General features: G+C 49.1%; 1 protein-coding gene and 2 non-coding genes across 3 annotated transcripts; 2 read left to right on the plus strand and 1 right to left on the minus strand.

The window, feature by feature from the left end:
* Positions 1-2,281: 2,281 nt before the first annotated feature.
* LOC117841788 (small nucleolar RNA R11/Z151) lies at positions 2,282-2,382 on the plus strand. Its single transcript, XR_004637372.1, has one exon. It is a non-coding gene; the product is annotated as a small nucleolar RNA R11/Z151 (small nucleolar RNA).
* A 139-nt stretch (positions 2,383-2,521) lies between these two features.
* LOC117841789 (small nucleolar RNA Z152/R70/R12) lies at positions 2,522-2,620 on the plus strand. The gene has a single exon (XR_004637373.1). It is a non-coding gene; the product is annotated as a small nucleolar RNA Z152/R70/R12 (small nucleolar RNA).
* Positions 2,621-3,215: 595 nt separating this feature from the next.
* LOC117857977 (ADP-ribosylation factor GTPase-activating protein AGD12) lies at positions 3,216-6,307 on the minus strand. Its single transcript, XM_034741304.2, has 9 exons — positions 6,148-6,307; positions 5,696-5,786; positions 5,326-5,410; positions 4,939-5,014; positions 4,547-4,710; positions 4,230-4,350; positions 4,014-4,130; positions 3,832-3,927; positions 3,216-3,703 (listed from the first exon to the last, which is right to left on the minus strand). Exons 2-9 carry the CDS (start codon positions 5,727-5,729, stop codon positions 3,422-3,424), a joined length of 975 nt encoding a protein of 324 aa, XP_034597195.1. The 5' UTR covers positions 5,730-5,786; positions 6,148-6,307; the 3' UTR covers positions 3,216-3,421.
* Positions 6,308-19,370: the final 13,063 nt, after the last annotated feature.

Here is a 19,370-nt window from a genome sequence, read left to right on the forward strand (position 1 = left end):
TTGGCCGCTTGTAGCGGACCACGGTGGCTGGCGTTGCTTGGCAACGGTCAGTGCGGCGTGGGATTGCGTCGGAGGATGGCGCTTGCGGCAACAACATCGTGGGACAACTAGGCATGCAGCGGACCGCGGCGGGGTGCTCAGCTTGGCTGGGCTACTTGGTACGGTACATTGTCGAAAGATGGCGCAAGCGACTTCTTTGGCTTGCTTACATGGCGGTGGATGCTTTTGCATGTACGAAGCAACGAGGCGAGGTCGACCTGAAGCGCCGGCTTGGCTAATTGACGGAGATCTTGTGGAGGAGGGCAATATTGCTCACCACGCTGACAACGATAAAAAACCCGGATCCGGGACGTTGAGTACTACGGCGGGTGTGGCGAGGCCCTCGCACGTGGCGTTTCTTCGAGGCGATGAGAGTGAGGTGGAGTCCAACGGCGGATGTGGCGAGGCCCCCACGCGTCGTGTTATCGCGGTGGCGACTGCAAGGCAGCCTGCGAGAGGTCCGGATTCGATGGTATCACTATGCCAGGTGGAGTGTCGTGTTGCAGCGGCACTACAGCGAAGGATCCCGCATGGTGGTGGCCTTCTCGACGCGGTGCAGCCTGCTTCTATCGGTTCCCTGTCGACGTCGGGCCACGTTTGGAAGTTTTGACGAATTATGAGCAGGGATGTTGGTAGGTGCCGCTGTGGCGAGTGGAGTGATGATGCCGCGTTGATGTCCCAATCCAACCGGTTGGGGGTAGTAGTTTTTGAGTTGAGTGGCTACCCGCGTTGATGTTCCAATCCAACCGTGCGAGTTCATTTTCTTTTCTTTTCATTTTTCGTATCCAGCCTGGAACTCCTTCTTTTTAATATAATCGACAGCTCTCCTACCTGGTTCGTTTAAAAAAAAATTGAAACCAAGTCGGATATTGATCTAAAAAGATTTTTCCTAAGATAAAAGGGGACTCTGGAGTCGGGATAGGCAAAAGAAGCTTGCAGGAAACCCTTTCCTACCTAAAGCCGAATCGAATGGTTGAAGGATAGAAATGAGATGTCTGCTGTCATAAAACATAACATGTTGAGAACTTAGCAGCGTATGAAGCATCAGGCTGACAAGAAAAGATAGGAAAGAACATTTGAAGTGGGTGACTGGGTGTATGTCAAGTTACAATCTTATGTCCATATGTTAGTAGCCAAGAGATCAAACCAAAAACTGAGTTAAGTTCTTTAGATCCTACCTGATAACATAGAAAGTGGAGCGTGTAGCATACAAACTGCAATTACCTAACACAAGCCATATTCACCCAGTCATATCTGTATCACACCTGAAGAAAGCTCTACCTCCTAGTACCAGGGTGAGCAATGATGCTAATCTCAATTGTATCCTTCAAACAACTGTATGCCATCCTGTGCAGGTTGTTCAGAGTTGACTCCAGAAGGTGGGTAACAAGATGATTCCATTCCTTTCGGACTGGTGCAATGGCAAGAATTGCCTCCAACCTAGGCTACTTGGGAGAATCTGCACGCCTTGAAGGTAAGCTTCCCTTCCATTGATGATAGCACTGTGGGGTGATAGTCGTTGCTTAACAAGTTCCATTGATGCCTGGTGTTCTGATTCTATTCGAGAGTTTTCAACTTGAGAACAAGTTGCTTCTTAACAGGGGGAACGTTACCGTCTACTGTTTATGGGCCCAAGGCCATGCAATAGCAAGAGCCGGCCTGCGTGCCGTAGCTGGGCCTCCGGTCCTGTAACCCGTTAACGGCCCATGGGCTGCCGGTAAAGACCCAGAGCTCGAGAACGAAGCGTAACGAAGAACAGAAACCTAAACTATCTGTCCCGTCTTCTCTCCCCTTTCGACCCTGCTCGAGGCGGCGCCGCCGAACTCACCGCCGTGCGCGACGCCGGCAACCCCCTCCTCGCTACCTAGGCTCGTGACAGTCCGTAGACTTACAAGAAGGCAATATACACCCCGTCGTGTACCAAAAAGAAAAAGAAAAAAAAATACGGACGGGTTTGGCCGTTTGGGCTGCTTTTGCCCATGTCGGCCTTGGCCCATTCCAACAGACTGATTGGTTTGGAGACCGCTGCTTCGCCTCCGTCTGAAGAAACCCTAGCGCCCGCCGCCTCCAAATCTCTCCGACTCTTCTATATAAACTGACCTCCCGGTGATGCCCCAGGTACCCGCAGCCCTAAACCCTAGCCGCCATCGATCGCACCGAGCTCGCTTTGTTCTCTTCCGGCGTGTTAATCTCGTCTCTTCTCGATTTTGCTTTCTTTCGCGCTGCGATGGACTCTTTGCGTGGGCTGATGATGATTTGGATCCGAAAGGATCTTAGCGGATTTCGGTGAGGCGGATTCATCCGCCGTTGATCGTTTTCATGTTGTTACACACACTGAAGCCCTGTTGTCCCGTCGCGCAGATCGATTTGTTTCTCTTCTTGCCCGTTGTTTTTTGTTTCTTTTTGTTCGATTTTATTGACGTTGGGCAAAAGGATCTCTGTTTTTACCGCTCTCTGAGAAAAAAAAAGAAATCCGCTGGGCAATGCGATGATGAGTTCATAAAAGGTTGAGGCAGTGGTGGCCTTTTAGGTCACCGTGAGCCGGCAAACCAAAAAACGACTTCTCTTTCCACTGAGCATTGTGTTCATCGGCACATCCCTTCGTTTGTTCTTCCTTGCAATACAATTTTTTTTCCTATTCTGATGGCGGCTGATGCATTTGGATATCGGTCCCCATCGGTAATCCAAACAATTGCAAGCTCTGTATCGACGTGGTTAGAGAATAACGGCGAAGGATTTGAAGGACGAAGCAAAAGTTAACGCAAATCCTCAATTTTTAAGGAGAATGCCACACCAATTCTAAAGTAAAAAATGGGCTAACTATTTTAACGAAAATTCCGGGTTCATTGGTTTAATTTAACAAAATTTCCAGGTTCTGTTGCTACTTGTCGAATAGTTCGCAACTAGCCAACAAAATCAAAATAATATTCAAGTTAGCAAAATTTACATATTCTACTGCCACTGCTCGTACACAGCATTTATTTAGTTGAATGCATAGCAGATTTCTTGTCTGCCGCATGAAAGCAAATTTGCATCAACAAAACGGATTATTGGCACTGCCGCACTGGCACGGCAATTTCAATTTCAACAGGATATGCTCAAGAGTTAAGCTGACAGATGGCTACGTTGACAGAACATGCTCAAAGAGAAGCTTGTTGTAATCACAAGCGCAATCAGATTCCAAAGGCTGCTTCTGCGAAGAGCTTTATTTGCAAGAACTCTTGGAACTCCCACTGAACATTTTCTGATTGCAACAAAAGCAAAATGAAATCCTCTGAGCACAACACCATTTATGTTCTGCCAATACGCAGATAGTTTTGATTTCAGAAAATAAAGTTTGCAATTTGACAGGAAAACAAAGTTTGCAACTTCACAGCTTTTTCTACATGTTGAGCGGCATCCACTCCATTTCCAGCTCTAGTTCCCCGGACTCCGTGTGCTGCAGTTTCAGCGATACCCCTTGCTTCACCTTGCCACCGGCGACCACCACGGCGCTGTCCCTGACGAGCGCGTTGTCCTCAGACTTGAGCCACCGGCCGATCTGCATGTCGCCCAGCAGCTCCGGATTACCGAACGCAGCAGCGGCGTTGATCATCGTCTGCAGGTCAATCTCGGCCTCACCCATGAGATCATCCTTGGACATCATGTCGTGATCGAACACTTGCTGTTTGCATTGTTGTGTTGTGGGAGAGTAAAGGAGAATAACATTGGTTATTTGATGAGGCATTCTCAAACTCAGGTGCATCAAAAACATCAAAATCCAGATAGCATTATCAGATTCATGTTAATTACCAGCTTCAGAGGTCCATATTCCCGAGGAACAGAGAGCTTCAGTTCTTCATTCCAGACAGGATTCAGGTTGCCTTTGATTACAGAAGATTGTACTTTCTGCACTCAACAAGGGCGTGCTGAAATTTGACAACAAAGAATACTTGTTTATTCTGTTAGAAATATGACAAACGGACCAAAATTACCTGATGCCCAAGCGTCAGGACCACATATGGGTCACTACTTGACATGTCCCTGATGGCTAGGTTGGTGCCTCCTATCACCTTGACATTCAATATTCCGATGAATTCAATCATGCCGATCTGCAATTTTTTTTTTTAAAAAAGAATTACAGAACACGCTAAATACTGAATAAGAAAGTGAACGTCTTGTAATAAATGTTAGGTTCTGTGACAGCTTACTTCACTCTTGGAACCATCAGAATGGGAGGCACTGCCTGCATGCTTTCCACAGTCATCACTAGTATGATGAGAGACAATCCGCAGGCTTGGCTTCAGAAATTCCTGCAGCTCATATTTTGACCTGAAACATTGGGAATGTATGCATCGGTAGTAGTGACTATGACAGTAACAATATGGAGCTCGTTAGTACGCTACACTCTTGAATCGAAATGCCTTCCGAAGATCAAGTTTGTAAAGCAAATAACAATCCTCAAACAGCTTGCTGAAGTTTCTTGTGCTCATTGATAAAGAAAAATCATTTCCAAATAATTACATACCTGATGAACTTTTCTCTCTCTTCCTGGCTAGAATCTGGATGTGGCTTCTGGTAGCCCTCTGGCAGAAAAGCCTCATATATTGCATTGGCATTTGAATTCCCACCAACTTCTATCATTGACTCAACTTCATTGTCAGTCCACTTATCTAGTGTTACTGACAGAACCTGTGCCAGAAAAATAACAGGTTAATTGTGATATTATGGCTTAATTGCAATATTTCCATATATGAACTAATACTAAGAGTTATTTATATAGTTACAACTTACAAATATTTGCATTGCTACTAGAAGGCTAGTAAGCTAGGGGGAAAAACCTTCTGGTACGATTGTAATTTCAAAAAATAGAAACAAAAAGGAAGCGTGTAAAGTTATCTAGGTTGCAAGTAGGGAAACCTTTGAAATATGTGTACCAAGACTTCTGTGGACGCCAGAACATTTTACACAAATGAATACCCCAATATTGGCTGATCTGCAAGGAGAAAACCCATTTACTTTTGTGAGGGTTGTGTTTCACAAAAGCTAGAAGCAAATGATTCTGCATATTGCATACAAACCTGATCATGTTGAAAACGAAAAGGGTGTGAAACAGACAAATACACTTCAGATTTATAATGAAATATTCTATTCCTAAAAAATATTGCGGGGTTATGAATAACGAGTTATTTCATTATATATTCCGCTGATATGTCATCTACACAAGCACTAACAGAGCCCAAGAAGGGGATATTCAAGCTCAACCAAATCACTCAGAGGGTGATTCAAGGTCATGCAAATACTTACGCCCATTTGGGATCAGGCACGCTGCAATCAGCACAAATGCGATTTTCACTTCTGTGCAATAACTCCTTCAGCTTTGCCATCATAGCTGCAAGGCAAAGATGCAATTGAATCCATAGTGCAATACACACGGCTGCTTTGAACTTACTTTAAACAATACTTCAGAGAGAACCAGTGTGTTACTATACATATGCTGCAGAATGACCAAGATCAGAAAGCCCTCAGAGAAAATTATGTATTTATATTTTTGGTTGGACATGTGTGTGTCGTCACTAATGCAAATGTCATTTGTCAAGCATTTCCTTGTGACGCTGGAATTTCCAGCTTGCTCCTTTAAAGCAGTAGCAAGAAGAGAAGGCCATTTGCAGTATACCTGAGGCCCCTGTGTCGCCATGTCCTGCACTCATCTTCTTGCTGTCACCTGTCAGAAAGGCCAGCTCCAAATGCGTCAAACTGTAGTGATCCTGCAAAGATAAGGCAACAAATCAACAATAGCTTGAAGTGTCTCTGAGAAATTCATACGAATACAAAAATGCAAAGGAAACAATCATCTGAACTCTCAAGAACACCATTGAGCGGAATTACTGATATCGTAGGATCCTTATTCCTATCCAGTATCCACACTTGAGTGATCCTCATCTCAACTCGAATGCGCTTCTCAATGCATAAATTTTCCAAAGAAATTGGAATGAAGCGCAGGTGCCAACCGAATCTCTCGGAGAGGAATCACAATTCGGCAAAGCATCCCACCTACTACTCATGCGCTTCTTGGGGCCGGTTGCACCAGAGATCCAGAACCGAAGAAGAAACGGCAGGATTGCTTACCCTGAGAGAGAGGCCGGATCAGCTCCGATAGTCCGATTCCTTCCGACCTTCCGCCTCCTGGCCTTGAGGTCGAGGGGTTGGGGCTGCAGCGCTGAGATCTCCCTCCTACTATCGCAAGAACAGGTGGTCCACGTGGCTTGGTCGGCCGTTCACACGTGCGCCACTGTGGATAGCAGCCAGATCCCGGCTTAATGAGAGGCTGATGAGTAGGCCCCAGCTGCAGGCTTTCGCGTTTTCTAGCCAACTTGTCGTTCTTGCTTTCCTGGTAACGGTACAATGATTTTTCCTTTCAGCCGTCCGATTGGGAAACAACGCAGGGAGGGTGCTCCCCACCTCCATGTCACGATGTGTGATCGATCATCTATGGTACAATTGAAGTGTGAGGATGCAGAAATGGAAGAATAACTGGCAAAGCAAATGTAATCATTTCAGAATTTACCAAAGGAACAAACCATAATCTAACTCTCAGATAATTAGAGAAAATCGAGCAAAAACCTCCTCCGATGACGCAGAACCTAATCAGGATATCAAAACATACCCCCTTGATTTCAAAAAAAAAAGTTTATCCTAAAAAATTAACAGAGGTGTGAAATGATTTTGATTGTCCTACTTTAACGATATTTGATGCTAATTGAATGCCACATGTGAGTGTACATGCTAAATAGACAACAATAATAATATGTTCTGGGACAAATTTTGAATGCAGTGACTTGTTTTGTTTTGGTACAGAGGGACTCCAATTTGTTATAACCTAAAGCTTCCACAGTATTTTCTCTAAGCATGGACAAAAGCTGCAAGCGGGAGACTAATCACGCAGATTGTCATTCGGAGGTCGGACATTGCCATGAGACATCAGACATCAGTGGTCTGCTTTCATTTTGGTGAGTAGAGAAAAGAGAAGAGATCAAGAATCGATCAACTCATCAAATGACGTGTTGATGAGCAAACGAGAGAGCGCCCACCATGCTGATTGTTTATTTTTCGTTTATGAAAATACTTCCTCCGTATCAAAATATTTATTGCTCTTAACTTTTCTCGTAATATTTAAGCATTCATCTTATTTAAAGATTTATTATGAATGTACGAAAAACATAAGTTACGCTTAAAATAACTTTGATGATAAAGCAAGTCACAAAGTAAATAAATGATACTTACATATTTTTTAATAAGATGAATGGTCAAAAGTCATGATCAAAAGTTAACGGCGACAAATATTTTGATACCGAGATAGTATATAGCATCAGTGCACTTATTTTTGGTTCACCGGCGAAAATCCAGAAACTCTCAAAATTCAGTGAAATTTCGCAGATCGAATGCAATGCCACTTGCCAAGTGTCGTCGACACATACCCAAAACTTGCACAATTTGGTATGCACAAGACACCAAATTTAGCAGCAACATATTCGAATCGCCTGCACTCTCTCCACCTTTCCGAATTCAGAAAGGCACCCAAAGATATTATGGCCTTGTTTGGCATGGCTCCAGCTCTGGGTGGAGCTGCTCTACTCCAAAACTCCAGGTAGAGTCAGCTCCACTCCAAAACTCCAGAAATAAAATGGTGTGTTTGGCTAGATGGGTACTCTCAGCTCCAAAAAAAAATCAATTTCAATGTTAATTGCCATTGTTGCCCCCAATTCAGGCCCTACTTGTCATCCTCTCCCCCTCCTTTCTTCCTCCTTTCCTTTTCCTCTCTCTGCCGTTGCCCACTGGTCACCCGAAGGAAGAGGAGGGGAAGGCACCAGCAGGTGGGTGGTGCTGCCGGCGGCGGGAGGTGCGGCCGGTGGCGGGGCTAGCGCGGGCGGCGGGGGGTGCGGCCGGCGGCGGGGCTCGGGCGGCGGCGGGGGGCGGCTGGCGGCGGGGGGTGCGACCGGTGGCGGGGCACAAGCGGGCGGCGGTGGGGGCGGCCGCCGGCGGGGCTCGGGCGGGCGGCGGGGGGTGCGGCCGGCGGCGGGGCTCGGGCGGGCGGCGGGCGGTGCGGCCGGCGGCGAGGGTAGGGCGGGCGGCGGTGGGGTTGGTCGGCGGCGGGGCTCCAAGGCCGGAGCGCGCGGGACGGAGGGGCCACGGCGGCCGGCGGCGGGAGCGACGGGCGGCGCTAGCGCGGTGGAGACCGGTGGAGACGAGCACATGGAGTCTCGGAGGAAAATAGAACGAACCGTTTTTTCTATGTAACCAGTGGCATTGGTGGGTAATTATCCACCAACTCCACGAGGAGGTTGAAAAGAGTGGTTTCTGGAGTAGCAAAAGAGGTACTCCAAAACTCCACCTCCATTTGCACTACAGCTCCATGGAGTTGGCAACTCCATGGAGTTTTGGAGTTAGGGTGTTTGGCTGAATTTTTTGATGAAGTTGCTGGAGTTTAGGAGTGGAGCTGTGCCAAACAGGGCCTATATATAGGGCTCATTTGGTAGGGCTCCGGGAGCGACTTCTCTCGAAACCCTGCTAAAGGGCGCGCGCGTAGCAAAATGGCTTCGGCTCCGGTGGCAGAGCCCCGCAAATCGCGCTCTCTGGAGCCCTTTCGGGGAGGCGGAGCCAAAAAAACCGGCTCCCGCGGCTCCTCCTCGGCCGTTTCCCACGCTTGCCCTTGAGGAGGGCCCGCAGGTAGGCCAGGCGACAGGGAGCTGGCCGGCACGGCGACGGGGGACCCGAGGGCCGGGTGGCAACTCAAGGCGGCGCGACGACGGGATGGCGGTGGAGCTCGGTGTTGGCGGCGAGCTGAGGCGGAGCAACGCCGGGGACCCGAGGGTCGGGCGGTGACGGGGAGCGCGTGAGGGAGAAAGCGGTGGAAGCTAGAGGAGACGAGAAAAAGATAAGGCAGATGGAGATGGGGAACACAAAGGAAAAAGAAAAGGGGAAGGGAAAAAAAGAAAAAAAGAAAAAGGTGAAGGAAAAAAAGAAAAAAAGAAAAGGAGAGAGAATTCCTTTTCATTTATTTTTTTAATTCAAATGGACTTAAATTATAATTATTCGAAGTCATAAATGCCAAATTGTGATTTTATTTGTTGCAGGGAATATGGGTGGGGGTGCAGACGAAGAAGTCATACCCGGACTTCGTCGGTTTGTTCGACGCTCTTGTCGACACTGACGTGAGGTGGAGACCCTACACCTTCGAGGAGGTGCAGGCTCGTGCCCCGCATGGCCTCTCTTCGCTGTGCCATCGGGATATGGAGTATTGGAGGACGATGAGGCCACTAGTCTACGACATCCACGTCGAGGACTATGCGGTTCACCGTGTGATGAGGCAGTTCGGCCTGTACCAGCACTCCCCACTTCCGGTTATGTCTGTTGTCCCGACCGTCGTTCATAGGTACACCCCCAGCCTTTTGATTGACCTTGAAATGTTAATTTTTCATTTATATAACTTGTGCAACAATGGTTCCATTAGGGCTAGCCGTCAGGGTGGTGGTGGTGGTGGGCCTGGAGTCCAATGGGCTCCGAGGATGGTTCAGTGGGTCGACATGTGGATGACCGCACTAGATGAGGTGGTGCAGGAGGCCCGTGCACACGACAATGACGCTTTCACAGCGTACCTTCAGTGGTTCTTATCGAGGACCAGGACGCGCGTCACGTATGTTCCGAGGGAACCACCGACGGAGACCACGCCAGTCACGCAGACGTATTCGCGTTCGAGAGACATCAACTTGAACTACACGGTAAGCTACTATATATTTTTTACTCAACTTGCATCATTTGGTGTGACTAATTTGAACCATTTTCTCTCCCCAAAAGTACGACGTTATTGCTGAGGTAGCCACAAAGCTGACATACGACATCGACCACTACGATGACGTGACTGCTCATTAGCACCGGACGCTGTACAGGAGGGTCCGGGACACCTGCAGTAGGTTCATGAGGGCTGTCAGCTGCCATGGCGGTCACGGGGATGTCATACTTCCACCACGGGCGGCCTACCCCTATTCGTCCTGTCCAACTCCTACTCAGCAGGCAGGTACGTCCTCTCAACCGCCTGTTCGTCCACCACCGGCCGGGACGTCCTACGCCACACCAGCACCACCACCGTCTTGGTATGCCACACCTGGTCCGTCCACTGTTCCGCAGAACGTCTTGCCGACAGCCACGCAGATGCATGCTGGTTATACTGGAGTGTGCTCCTCGTGGCCCTCTTCAGCTGCACCAGGCACAGAGATACGTCCAGCAAGTGCGTGATGAATACATTTTTTCTATTCCTTTTTAATTACGCAACGGAGCTAACAAAACCATTTCCTTTGTTGCATAACAGGGTTCGCAGGCCGCGAATGGGTTTCGGAGGACTCCATCGACGAGGGACAGAGGTCCAGCACCCACGCCTGGATCGACGACCTTTTCCGAGTCGAGCCTGACGTGATCGGTCCCTCCCAGTTGCCTGACGCCCCGCATGGTCCTCCACCGGGCGTGACCCAGTATCTTGCGACACCACCTGCGACGGCACCACCAGAGGCGGCATCAGGACGACGTCCGACTTGCGACGTTGGCCCGCCGAAGCTGTTGATGTACGACCAGCAGCAGACCAGAGCAGCGTAGCGGGCAGCGAGGCGTGGTCGTGGTGCCGGTGAGCCTCGTTTCAAGCGAGGACGCATTTAGTGCGTAGGATGACTTGTATCTTTTATCATGTGTACGATTGTGTAACGTACGATGTGTGCTCATTCGTGAACTACTCTATCTAGATCAGAAGTTTAATGCTTTTCAATGATTTCGTGCATTCACTATACATGTCTAAACAATTTTGAAATAATTATTAAAACTACATAATTGAAATAATCGATCAAAAGGAAGGACAAATATGCGGCAAATAATGGAGTACATGACCTAAGGACAACACAATGAAAGGTCCAACAGTGCACAACATTATCCATGAATAAACCATGAAACTAGCCAATAATAGAGACTACTGAGTACAACGAGGCCACTTTCCCTTAGGGCATCGGGATTCTCCTCGATCGCTGCTTTCGCTCGGCGTGCACGCTCAAGCTTCCCCACCCTCTCCTCCCTCTCAGCAGCAACACGCCTCCTTTCCTCCTCTTCCTTGTGCTCCTTCTCTGCAACCTTCTCTCTGAGTCTCTTCTCCATCCTCTCCTTGTTCTCTGCCGCCCACCGCAACATGTACTGCATCTCCTCCTTGTCTTCAAGCTTGATCTCAGTGTCAATCCACTGCTCAAAATCACAGAGCAGTGGAGGGGTCTGCAACAAATGCAATTGTTACAAAACAAAACAAAATCATGCAAGATGTCATATGACACGAAATAATTATTACAGAACATCAATTCCTCACCATCTTGTTAATGCGGCGCTAACAAAGCATAGGCTCAAACTGAAAGTTTGAACACATTCAGTAGCTCTGCCTATACGTGTCCTCTGCATCGAACTTAGCTACCTTGCAAGGATCGTCGCAAAAGCACATGGGCAGTGGAACACCACTAGGCAGAGGCAAAAGGTCGAAGGCATTTCCGGTCAACGGAGCACCACTCCACCTTTACCGTTTTCATTGTAAGAACCGAAAGCAACTAAGGGGCTGTTTGGATACGAGGTGCTAAACTTTAACAGTGTCACATCGGATGTTCGGATGCTAATTAGGAGGACTAAACATGAGCTAATTATAAAACTAATTGCAGAACCTTGTGCTAATTCGCGAGACGAATCTATTGAGCCTAATTAATCCATCATTAGCAAATGGTTACTGTAGCACCACATTGTCAAATCATGGACTAATTAGGCTTAATAGATTCGTCTCGCGAATTATACTCCATCTGTGCAATTAGTTTTGTAATTAGCTTATGTTTAGTACTCCTAATTAGCATCCAAACATTCGATGTGATAGGTGTTAAACTTTAACGGGTGTTTCCCAAACACCCCCTAACATGAAACCATACGACTAGCATTTAACGTAATAACGTGCACTGAGATTACCTTGGTTTCCTAGCTTTTCACGTCTTGGCATCCTACGGTTGTATAATATAAATATTAAAATTGCATCAAACTATACTACGCTAGAATTACTATGAACTAAATACTAAATCTACTATACTAACTAATCTAGATTTTTGTACATCTAAAACTACCAGATATTTCTAAATCTACTATACTACAAGATTGAAAAACATACCTGTTGACAATAGCTTCTTCCCCTTCTTTCCTCTCTTTCTTTCTTTCTTTCCTTCCTTCTTTCGCTTCTTTCTTCTCTTCCTTTCCTTCCTTCTTTCCCTCTATGGTTCCCCTTGCACTCTCTGTAAACCGAGCGAGCGTGGCGCTTAAATAGGGCGAACCCACACCAGTTCATCCGGCGGTAAGGGTCCTTACCGCTGTTTCAACCAACGGGGGTACCTCGATCCGCGCGCGCACTACTTCGGCGGCAGCGGTAAGGGGGTGAGGGCCTTACCGTTGGTTGAAACGGCGGTAGGGCTCTCCCGCCTACTGAAATGGCGGTAGGGACCCGCGTAGGGGCTGTCAGACCCCTACCGCCGGTTGAAACGGCGGTAAGGGCCATACCACCGTTTCAGCCGGCGGTATAAACCCATTTTTGCAAATTTTTTATTCGACTGTATATTTCTGCAAAATCGAAAAAAAATAAAAAAATAAAAAAAAATTTGGAAGGGAGAAAGGCCGTAAGAGACCGTGGCCCGGGTGGGGGTGGACTGGATCGGGTCCAACCGAGTTAGGCTCGGCCCAATGGAAAAGAATTGGCTAATAAATGAACGCGCTTGATTTTTCCTTTCTAAAAAAGCACGCATGCTTCTTTGATCGCCGTGAGAAATAGCAAGAAAAGTTTGAGAATGATTAAAAGTTTGAGCCTGGCAGTGACGGGCGCTGATCGGAATCAGATCAGCTCGTGGCCAATGATCTGAAGAACAAGTTCATGTTCAGCTGCACAGCCATGACCTACTGAAGAAGAAACCACCACGAATCTCACCCCCAACTCATCACCGGGGTAACCGCGCCGGATATCCAGAAATCACCCGCTCGAGCGCGCGGATCTTGAGGAGCAGCCACCTCGCCCTGACGCTGCTTGTGCTCGGTCGGCGGCGACGCCGGCCAGCAGCCGGGGCAAGAACTCGACAGAAATAAGGGCCACGTCTGAAGGAGGAAGACAACGAACGAGCACTCACCTACGTAACCACGCTGAATCGCTGATCACATGTTGCAAAAGGTTCCTGTCCCCAGCTCCCCTCGATTGCCGGTCGATTCCCGGCGGCGAGGCTCCGATCCGGCGCCGCCGGCCTGGAAACGTATGCACGATGCATATCCATCCAGCCACAAAATCGACTTGAAAAATTAAAGGAACGCGACGGAAACAAGAGGAAATCATCTGTCTTTATTCATAGACAGCTCCACCACCGATCTGCTACAGCCGACCGATTGAACAGTAGCATCCACCCACAAGCCACAATCCACAAGATAGAAAGCGAAGCGCAGCAGCAGGCCAGAACCCTCACCCGACGGCGGCGAGCGGGACCACCACTCCCCTAGCGGCGCCAGAGGCAGCGGCAGCGGAGGCGGCGCGCGACGACATTGGCGACGGCGACGGCGGCGGCCGCGGCAGCGGCGGCGTCGGCGACGGGGTCGAGCGGGTCCCCCCTGGCGACGCGGCCGCCGACCAGCCACGCGACGAGGAGGAGCGGCAGGCACCAGAGCGCCACGTCGAGAGCCGCGTCCAGGTCCACCTCCCATTCCCACACCCTCAGCGCCGCCATCGATCGGCCGGCCGGAGGAAGGAGGAAGCTCGAGCCGGACGACGCGCGCAAGAACGCCGAGAAAAGGAAAGGTGGAACGAGCAGCGCTGCGGCTAGCTGTCGCGAGGTGGAGAACGCGATCGATCGACGCGGCCGCGGAGGAAAAAGAGGCTGGGGATCGATTGCGGCCATGCCATCCCATCGCGCATCCCATCCGGCGAGCGGAGCACGAGTCCGCCCCGACATGGACTAGTCAGAGGCCCGGCGGGCGTGAGCTGAAACGGGCAATGGTCGGCCGAGTGCGCTGTTCGCTTGCGGTTGCCGAGACGGGCGAGGGGGAGGAGAGTGGGGGAGGAGGCGGATAGGTCCGCTCCGGAAGAGGAAAGGGGTGGCGGGAGAGGGAAGCTTCCTCCATTCCCGCGCGGGCCAGCAAGCTGCCTAGCTCTCGGCCTCGCACTACCGGTCACTAGACAGTAGGGGGAGTCTAGGTCTCTAGGACTGGACAGCACGCACTCCATAGTCACAGCACCTACCGATCACTGACGCATGAGCATTGCTTCCCCGCTTTAAGCCGTATGATGATATGATGGTAAGAACGCCGGATGAGCGTGCAAAGCAGAGGAAAACAGTTCGAAAAGTAGGATAGTCAAAAATTTTGGAGTGAAAATAAAGTATTGTTCTTTTTTAATCTTTTTATAGGTTGAAGCTTAATGAGAGATGCAATGAAATGTTCATTTGCTCATGAAACAACACCACCGTCCTTCACCAAAGCCATAACATTCTGATAGATTGCCCATCTGTTTTTGAAACCAATGACTTGCACTTGTCCTAGGTTTATTTCCCTTGTTGTTATCAGCCCCTCTATCAATGTTTAAATCCAGCAACCTACCGAGGGGGTGTCCGAGATAGTATTTTGGTTAGTGGGGCTCGTCAAGATCAGGAACTCGAAGGTAAATGCAGACACACTATCTAGAAAGGTTCGGACCGCTAGATTGCGTAATACCCTATGTCCTGTGTGTTGGTTGGATTGAATTGCTTTGGAGGGGGTCCCTGCGCCTCGCCTTATTTTGTCAAGGGCAGAGTTACATGTCGATTGGTTATAAGAATACTAGTCGGATATGACTAGAGGAGTTCTCCTCTTATTACAACGAATAATTTCCTAATCTCGACTAGTTCATGTCTTTCCATGTAGACTACACCGTCTTGCGCCATGGTCTCCATGTTAGATGCGTCTTGGTGTGGAGCCCCATATTTAGGACTGTCCAAACCTTCTGGTGGATCCATAAATATATGTACGACTCTAGGTGCCTGACCACCGCGTCCTCCTCTACGGCGAGCAGAGGCTCCTCGAACAGGCATCTTTGCCTCCCTTGCCTCGGTGCTCTGGCTGCCGGCTGACGCCGACGCCGACGGCGACGATGCCGCCAAGATGCTAGAGAGCCAATCCGGCCCGAGAGCTGCGGCCGCTGTGCTGCTCCACCAATCTAGCAACACTCCGCCACCCGCCATGGTCACCCCTTCGGGAAGCACACCGGCGCCCACACCATAGAGGGAGGGGTGCAGGCCACACTCCTGCACCTACGGCTGAGGCGGTCACCGGACCGCTGGTCCATGAGCTATCGTCCTGGTGAGCCGCTCCCTGGTCAGCTGCCTACTGAGCCACGCCTTGGCCGGCAACCGCCGGTCTGCTCGGTCGCAGGATGCCATATGGCCTAGATGCAAAGGCTCCTGCGCCCCCAATCCTAGGATCGAGCTCGGCCATGGTGAAGCCGCTATTTTTCCCACCCGGAGTGGCCTCCCTGCACGCGGCCGGCGTCAGGCGCGGAGGGGATTCATGGGGCGCCGTCGTTTCTGTGAGAGAGGGAGTAGAGTCGCGGAGAGGAGACGAGTCATGGTACAGAGGATGGCCAGATGGGGATCAGGTGCCTGCGGCTACGGTTGCAATTTGGATGTAAATTTGGTGAAGTGTAGGGGCAGCTCTATAACTATTCATGCGGGCATGCGGGAGGAGCTGCAATTTCTGGCTCCATCTCCCCAGTACAAAAATGAAACGGCTTCTCACTTGCTTCTTGCATGGACCCATTTGTTTTGAAGCCCTTTGGCATAGCTTCAACTGAAGCCATTCAAGGAGCTGTTGGCACAGCCCTGCCAAAGGGGCTCTAAATCTAAATCATCTACTTTTGTCATAAAATTTCAGATAAATTGAGGAGGCTCTGCATATTACCCTTTTCCCCTTCTTTTACAAAGAATGTCGATATGCTTCCCTTTTAACCATTAAATTCATGCAACATTTACAAAAAGACCGACCGTCGACACGATGGTGACCCGCAGCTCCTGCCTGAAATCGGCATGGCTGGCCTAGTGCTCTTTCTCTTGTCCTCGCTGCGCTCAGCTCGATTGTAATTGGGGGATAAAATGCTTTCTTCCCGCGCAGATTGGGAAAGGCCACTGGCGCCACACGATGCACCAAATGAGTGTTAATGAACTGGCAGCTCTCTCCTACCTTGCTTCATCCACCTTTGATTATCGTTGCTAATCCAGTGGCTGAAAGTCTTAATGAGAGTGATCAGAGTACGAATGGGTGTGCACTGGGTGAGAAATTGGGAATGGCACTGTTCAGCAGGAAGGGGGAGCAATTTAAATCCTCTACAATTTGTTACCAAAAAAATTCCAACAGACTAAAGATTATCTGAGCGCAAATGCAATGGTGCTTTTCGGCATCTTCAGCCGTCCCCATTTCCCTAATCCAACTACCGTATTGGGAGTGTTTGTAAAAAACTAGTACTCCAGCAGATCCCTTTTACCTTTCCCCTTTCCCAATAATTATTAGGATAAACCAATAATTCATCCCAACTCTCCCAAAATAAAGCGGGAGTTGTGACTCTCCCAATACAGTAGTTGGATTGGAATGAGGTTATTGGGGAACTGTAAAAGCAACTCTCAAAAAAATAATGAATGAGATATTAAGATATTCTAATCGACTAGTTATTGGTAAAAATTTATTAGGAAACTGCTGGAGATGCAATGGTTTTCCTCATGCAAATGGAAGTAGCTACCAAATCTTCGAACTAAAGTTTTCATGCACCTGTTATTCTGAAATATAAAAGAAGAAATTCTTTTCTTGAAATATAAAAACCACTGAGTATACACTACACAATTCCTAAATACTCCCAAATTAACGGGACCCGATTCAATTTTTAGAAGAAGGAAGATCTAAGCACCACTTTATAAAGGCTACACAGGACTTTAATAAGACATAGAACACCAATCTTGAATAACCCTGAGGAATAGTAGTTTCCATATACACATGTGCAACACTTGTTGACCGACACTAAATCTAACAACAAATTTCTTCTGTTCATTTCCGTTATCTTTTCATGACCCGGCCCTAAAGCCAGGCATTTATGTTGAAGTAGGCATAAAGTATATATAGTACTACTTTCTTTTGCTTGCGATGAAATTTAAATTTAAATATCTACGTTTTCCTATGAATGTTTTTAAACGGTTATAGAGGCTATGATAATGCACTTGGACTTTGGGGGACCTACTGATTTAGGAGTACAAAGTATACCGAGATTATTCCTCGTGCTTATTATGAAAAAATAAAGGGGAAAGCTATACCATACTCGTGCATTTCTCATCTCCTGCACACTCAAATTTTTTCTGACGAATCCAAGAATGCCACGACAGCTTTCTTCCCCAACGCCGGTGAGGTTAGGGTCCAGGGTTAGGTTCGGGGTTGTTGGGTTACCTAGGACCACCGGGCTTCGAAGGGTCGCCAGGGAGCTCGCCGGCCTGGCTGTGGTCGCAGTGGGTGGGCGGGACGGCGAGGCGGTAAGGGCGCTGCCTGCCGCAGTGGTGGAGGATGGCAGTTGGGCAGTGCAGGTGGTGGGGGCGTCAAAATTGAGCTGATTAGTGTTGGCGGCGGTGGAGGAGTTGGTGGTGGTGGTGTGGGGGGGAGGGGAGTTGGCTAATTTGATGAAGAATGATGCGGAGGAGGAGCCTCGCTAGGATTGGTTGATGCCGGGGTGGAATGGTGGTGGGCCATGACTTCGATGGCGGGGGACGCTGCCGCAGCTGGGCGGTATGGTGGCGGCAATCGGCGCGGAGGCTGGGGTGGCGTCGCAAAATTGCGACTCGTGCGTGCTGGTGGAGGAGGTGGGGATGAGGAGATAAGGTGGAGAGAGGAGTTGATCTAGACCGCCGATTCTAGATCCAAAGGCTCCAAAATTCGAGTGTGAGGGGGTGGCAAAATACCCAGGTATGAGGTAGACAAGCCAAAATAATTCAGAGTGACTCCTGGGGCGAATCCACTTTGAAATTTGACGTGCAACATTTATTTACGTACTTAATCTGAAATTAGTTCTTCAAAGAACGTAGACAACCCTGATGAGCTTACAGCTAGCAAGACACCAAGAACATGCATGAACCGATGAACGTGGACTGAATTGCTACAGCTGAGTAGCTTTTTTTTAGGACATGTTTTTTTAGAGCTCTCTTGTGAATTGTGGCCCATGTGGTACCGTTTATGTGGGACCCACTGTTCAGGTGGGCCCATGTGGGATCCCCATATTATTCGAGTGGGATCCACATACTATTCAGGTGGGACCCGTACACATTGATTGGTGGGATCCACGATTCTATGAGTGAGTTCCATAATAAAAAAATAATAATATATTCCCAGCAAGCAAGGAATGAATCATGATAAAAAAATAATATATTCCCATTCAACGAGTAAGGAATGTCTTGTAACCGCAACTTCTAAAAGCGTTCTTCCGCACGATTCTATTGCTATCGAGTGGGTCCTATAACTAAAAAATTATACTTTTCCCATTCGTCGAGCGGAAAAGACCTCAAGTAATTTAACAGAGATGTTACGTCTATGTCACGCTGCTCTCAGCACGTAAACGAAGCTAACACCGTTTCAACTGATTCTTTTTTTTGCACGACAATAATTCGGAACGGGCGCGCAAGGCGCGCCGATCCGCCTAGTACTTGTGACAGCAACAAGCCAAGAACATACTCAGGCGCCGACGCCTCCAGGGACGAGTAGCAGCGACTTGATCAGCCAGGCGGCGGCGGCGACGACGGTGGCGAGGGCGTTGCCGACGGCCGCTTCGACGGCGGGGTCGTCGAGCTGGTACCTGTCCGCGAGGCGCTTGCCGATCCACGCGCCCAGGAGGAAAGAAGGGACGAGGAGCCAGAGCAGGATCTCCAAGACGGAGCCGAACTCGATCCCCCGGAAGCCGTCGGTGAATGTCGCCATCGTCGAAGACCCAGGAGGAGGAGGTCGTCAGGAGGACGGAGCAGAAGACGAGTTACTGAAGGGATCACGTTGCAGGCTTGCAGCGGAGGGGAGAGCAGAGCCGTTCAATTGTGGCCGGTCCACCCACTGCACCCCACTGCCGTTCAATTGTAGGCTTGCAGCGGAGGTGAGTGCGCCGCTGCCCTTCTCGGCAAGACCGCGGTGGCAGGGTCACCTAGCGAGTTTCCATCGACGGGTGCTTTATGGTTTCCTGCTACACGCACGTCTTTGATCACCTTTGCTGCTGAAGCGACTCA

This window comes from Setaria viridis, chromosome 1, assembly GCF_005286985.2.
Source record: "Setaria viridis chromosome 1, Setaria_viridis_v4.0, whole genome shotgun sequence".
NCBI classification, from domain to species: domain Eukaryota; kingdom Viridiplantae; phylum Streptophyta; class Magnoliopsida; order Poales; family Poaceae; genus Setaria; species Setaria viridis.

Coding starts and splice junctions, on each gene's coding strand:
- LOC117857977 (XM_034741304.2), bottom strand. CDS start 5,729: ATGAGTGCAGGACATGGCGACACAGGGGCCTCAG. Junction 5,411..5,695: donor TGGCGACACAGGGGCCTCAG/GTATACTGCAAA, acceptor TTTGCCTTGCAG/CTATGATGGCAAAGCTGAAG. Junction 3,704..3,831: donor AATATGGACCTCTGAAGCTG/GTAATTAACATG, acceptor CAATGCAAACAG/CAAGTGTTCGATCACGACAT.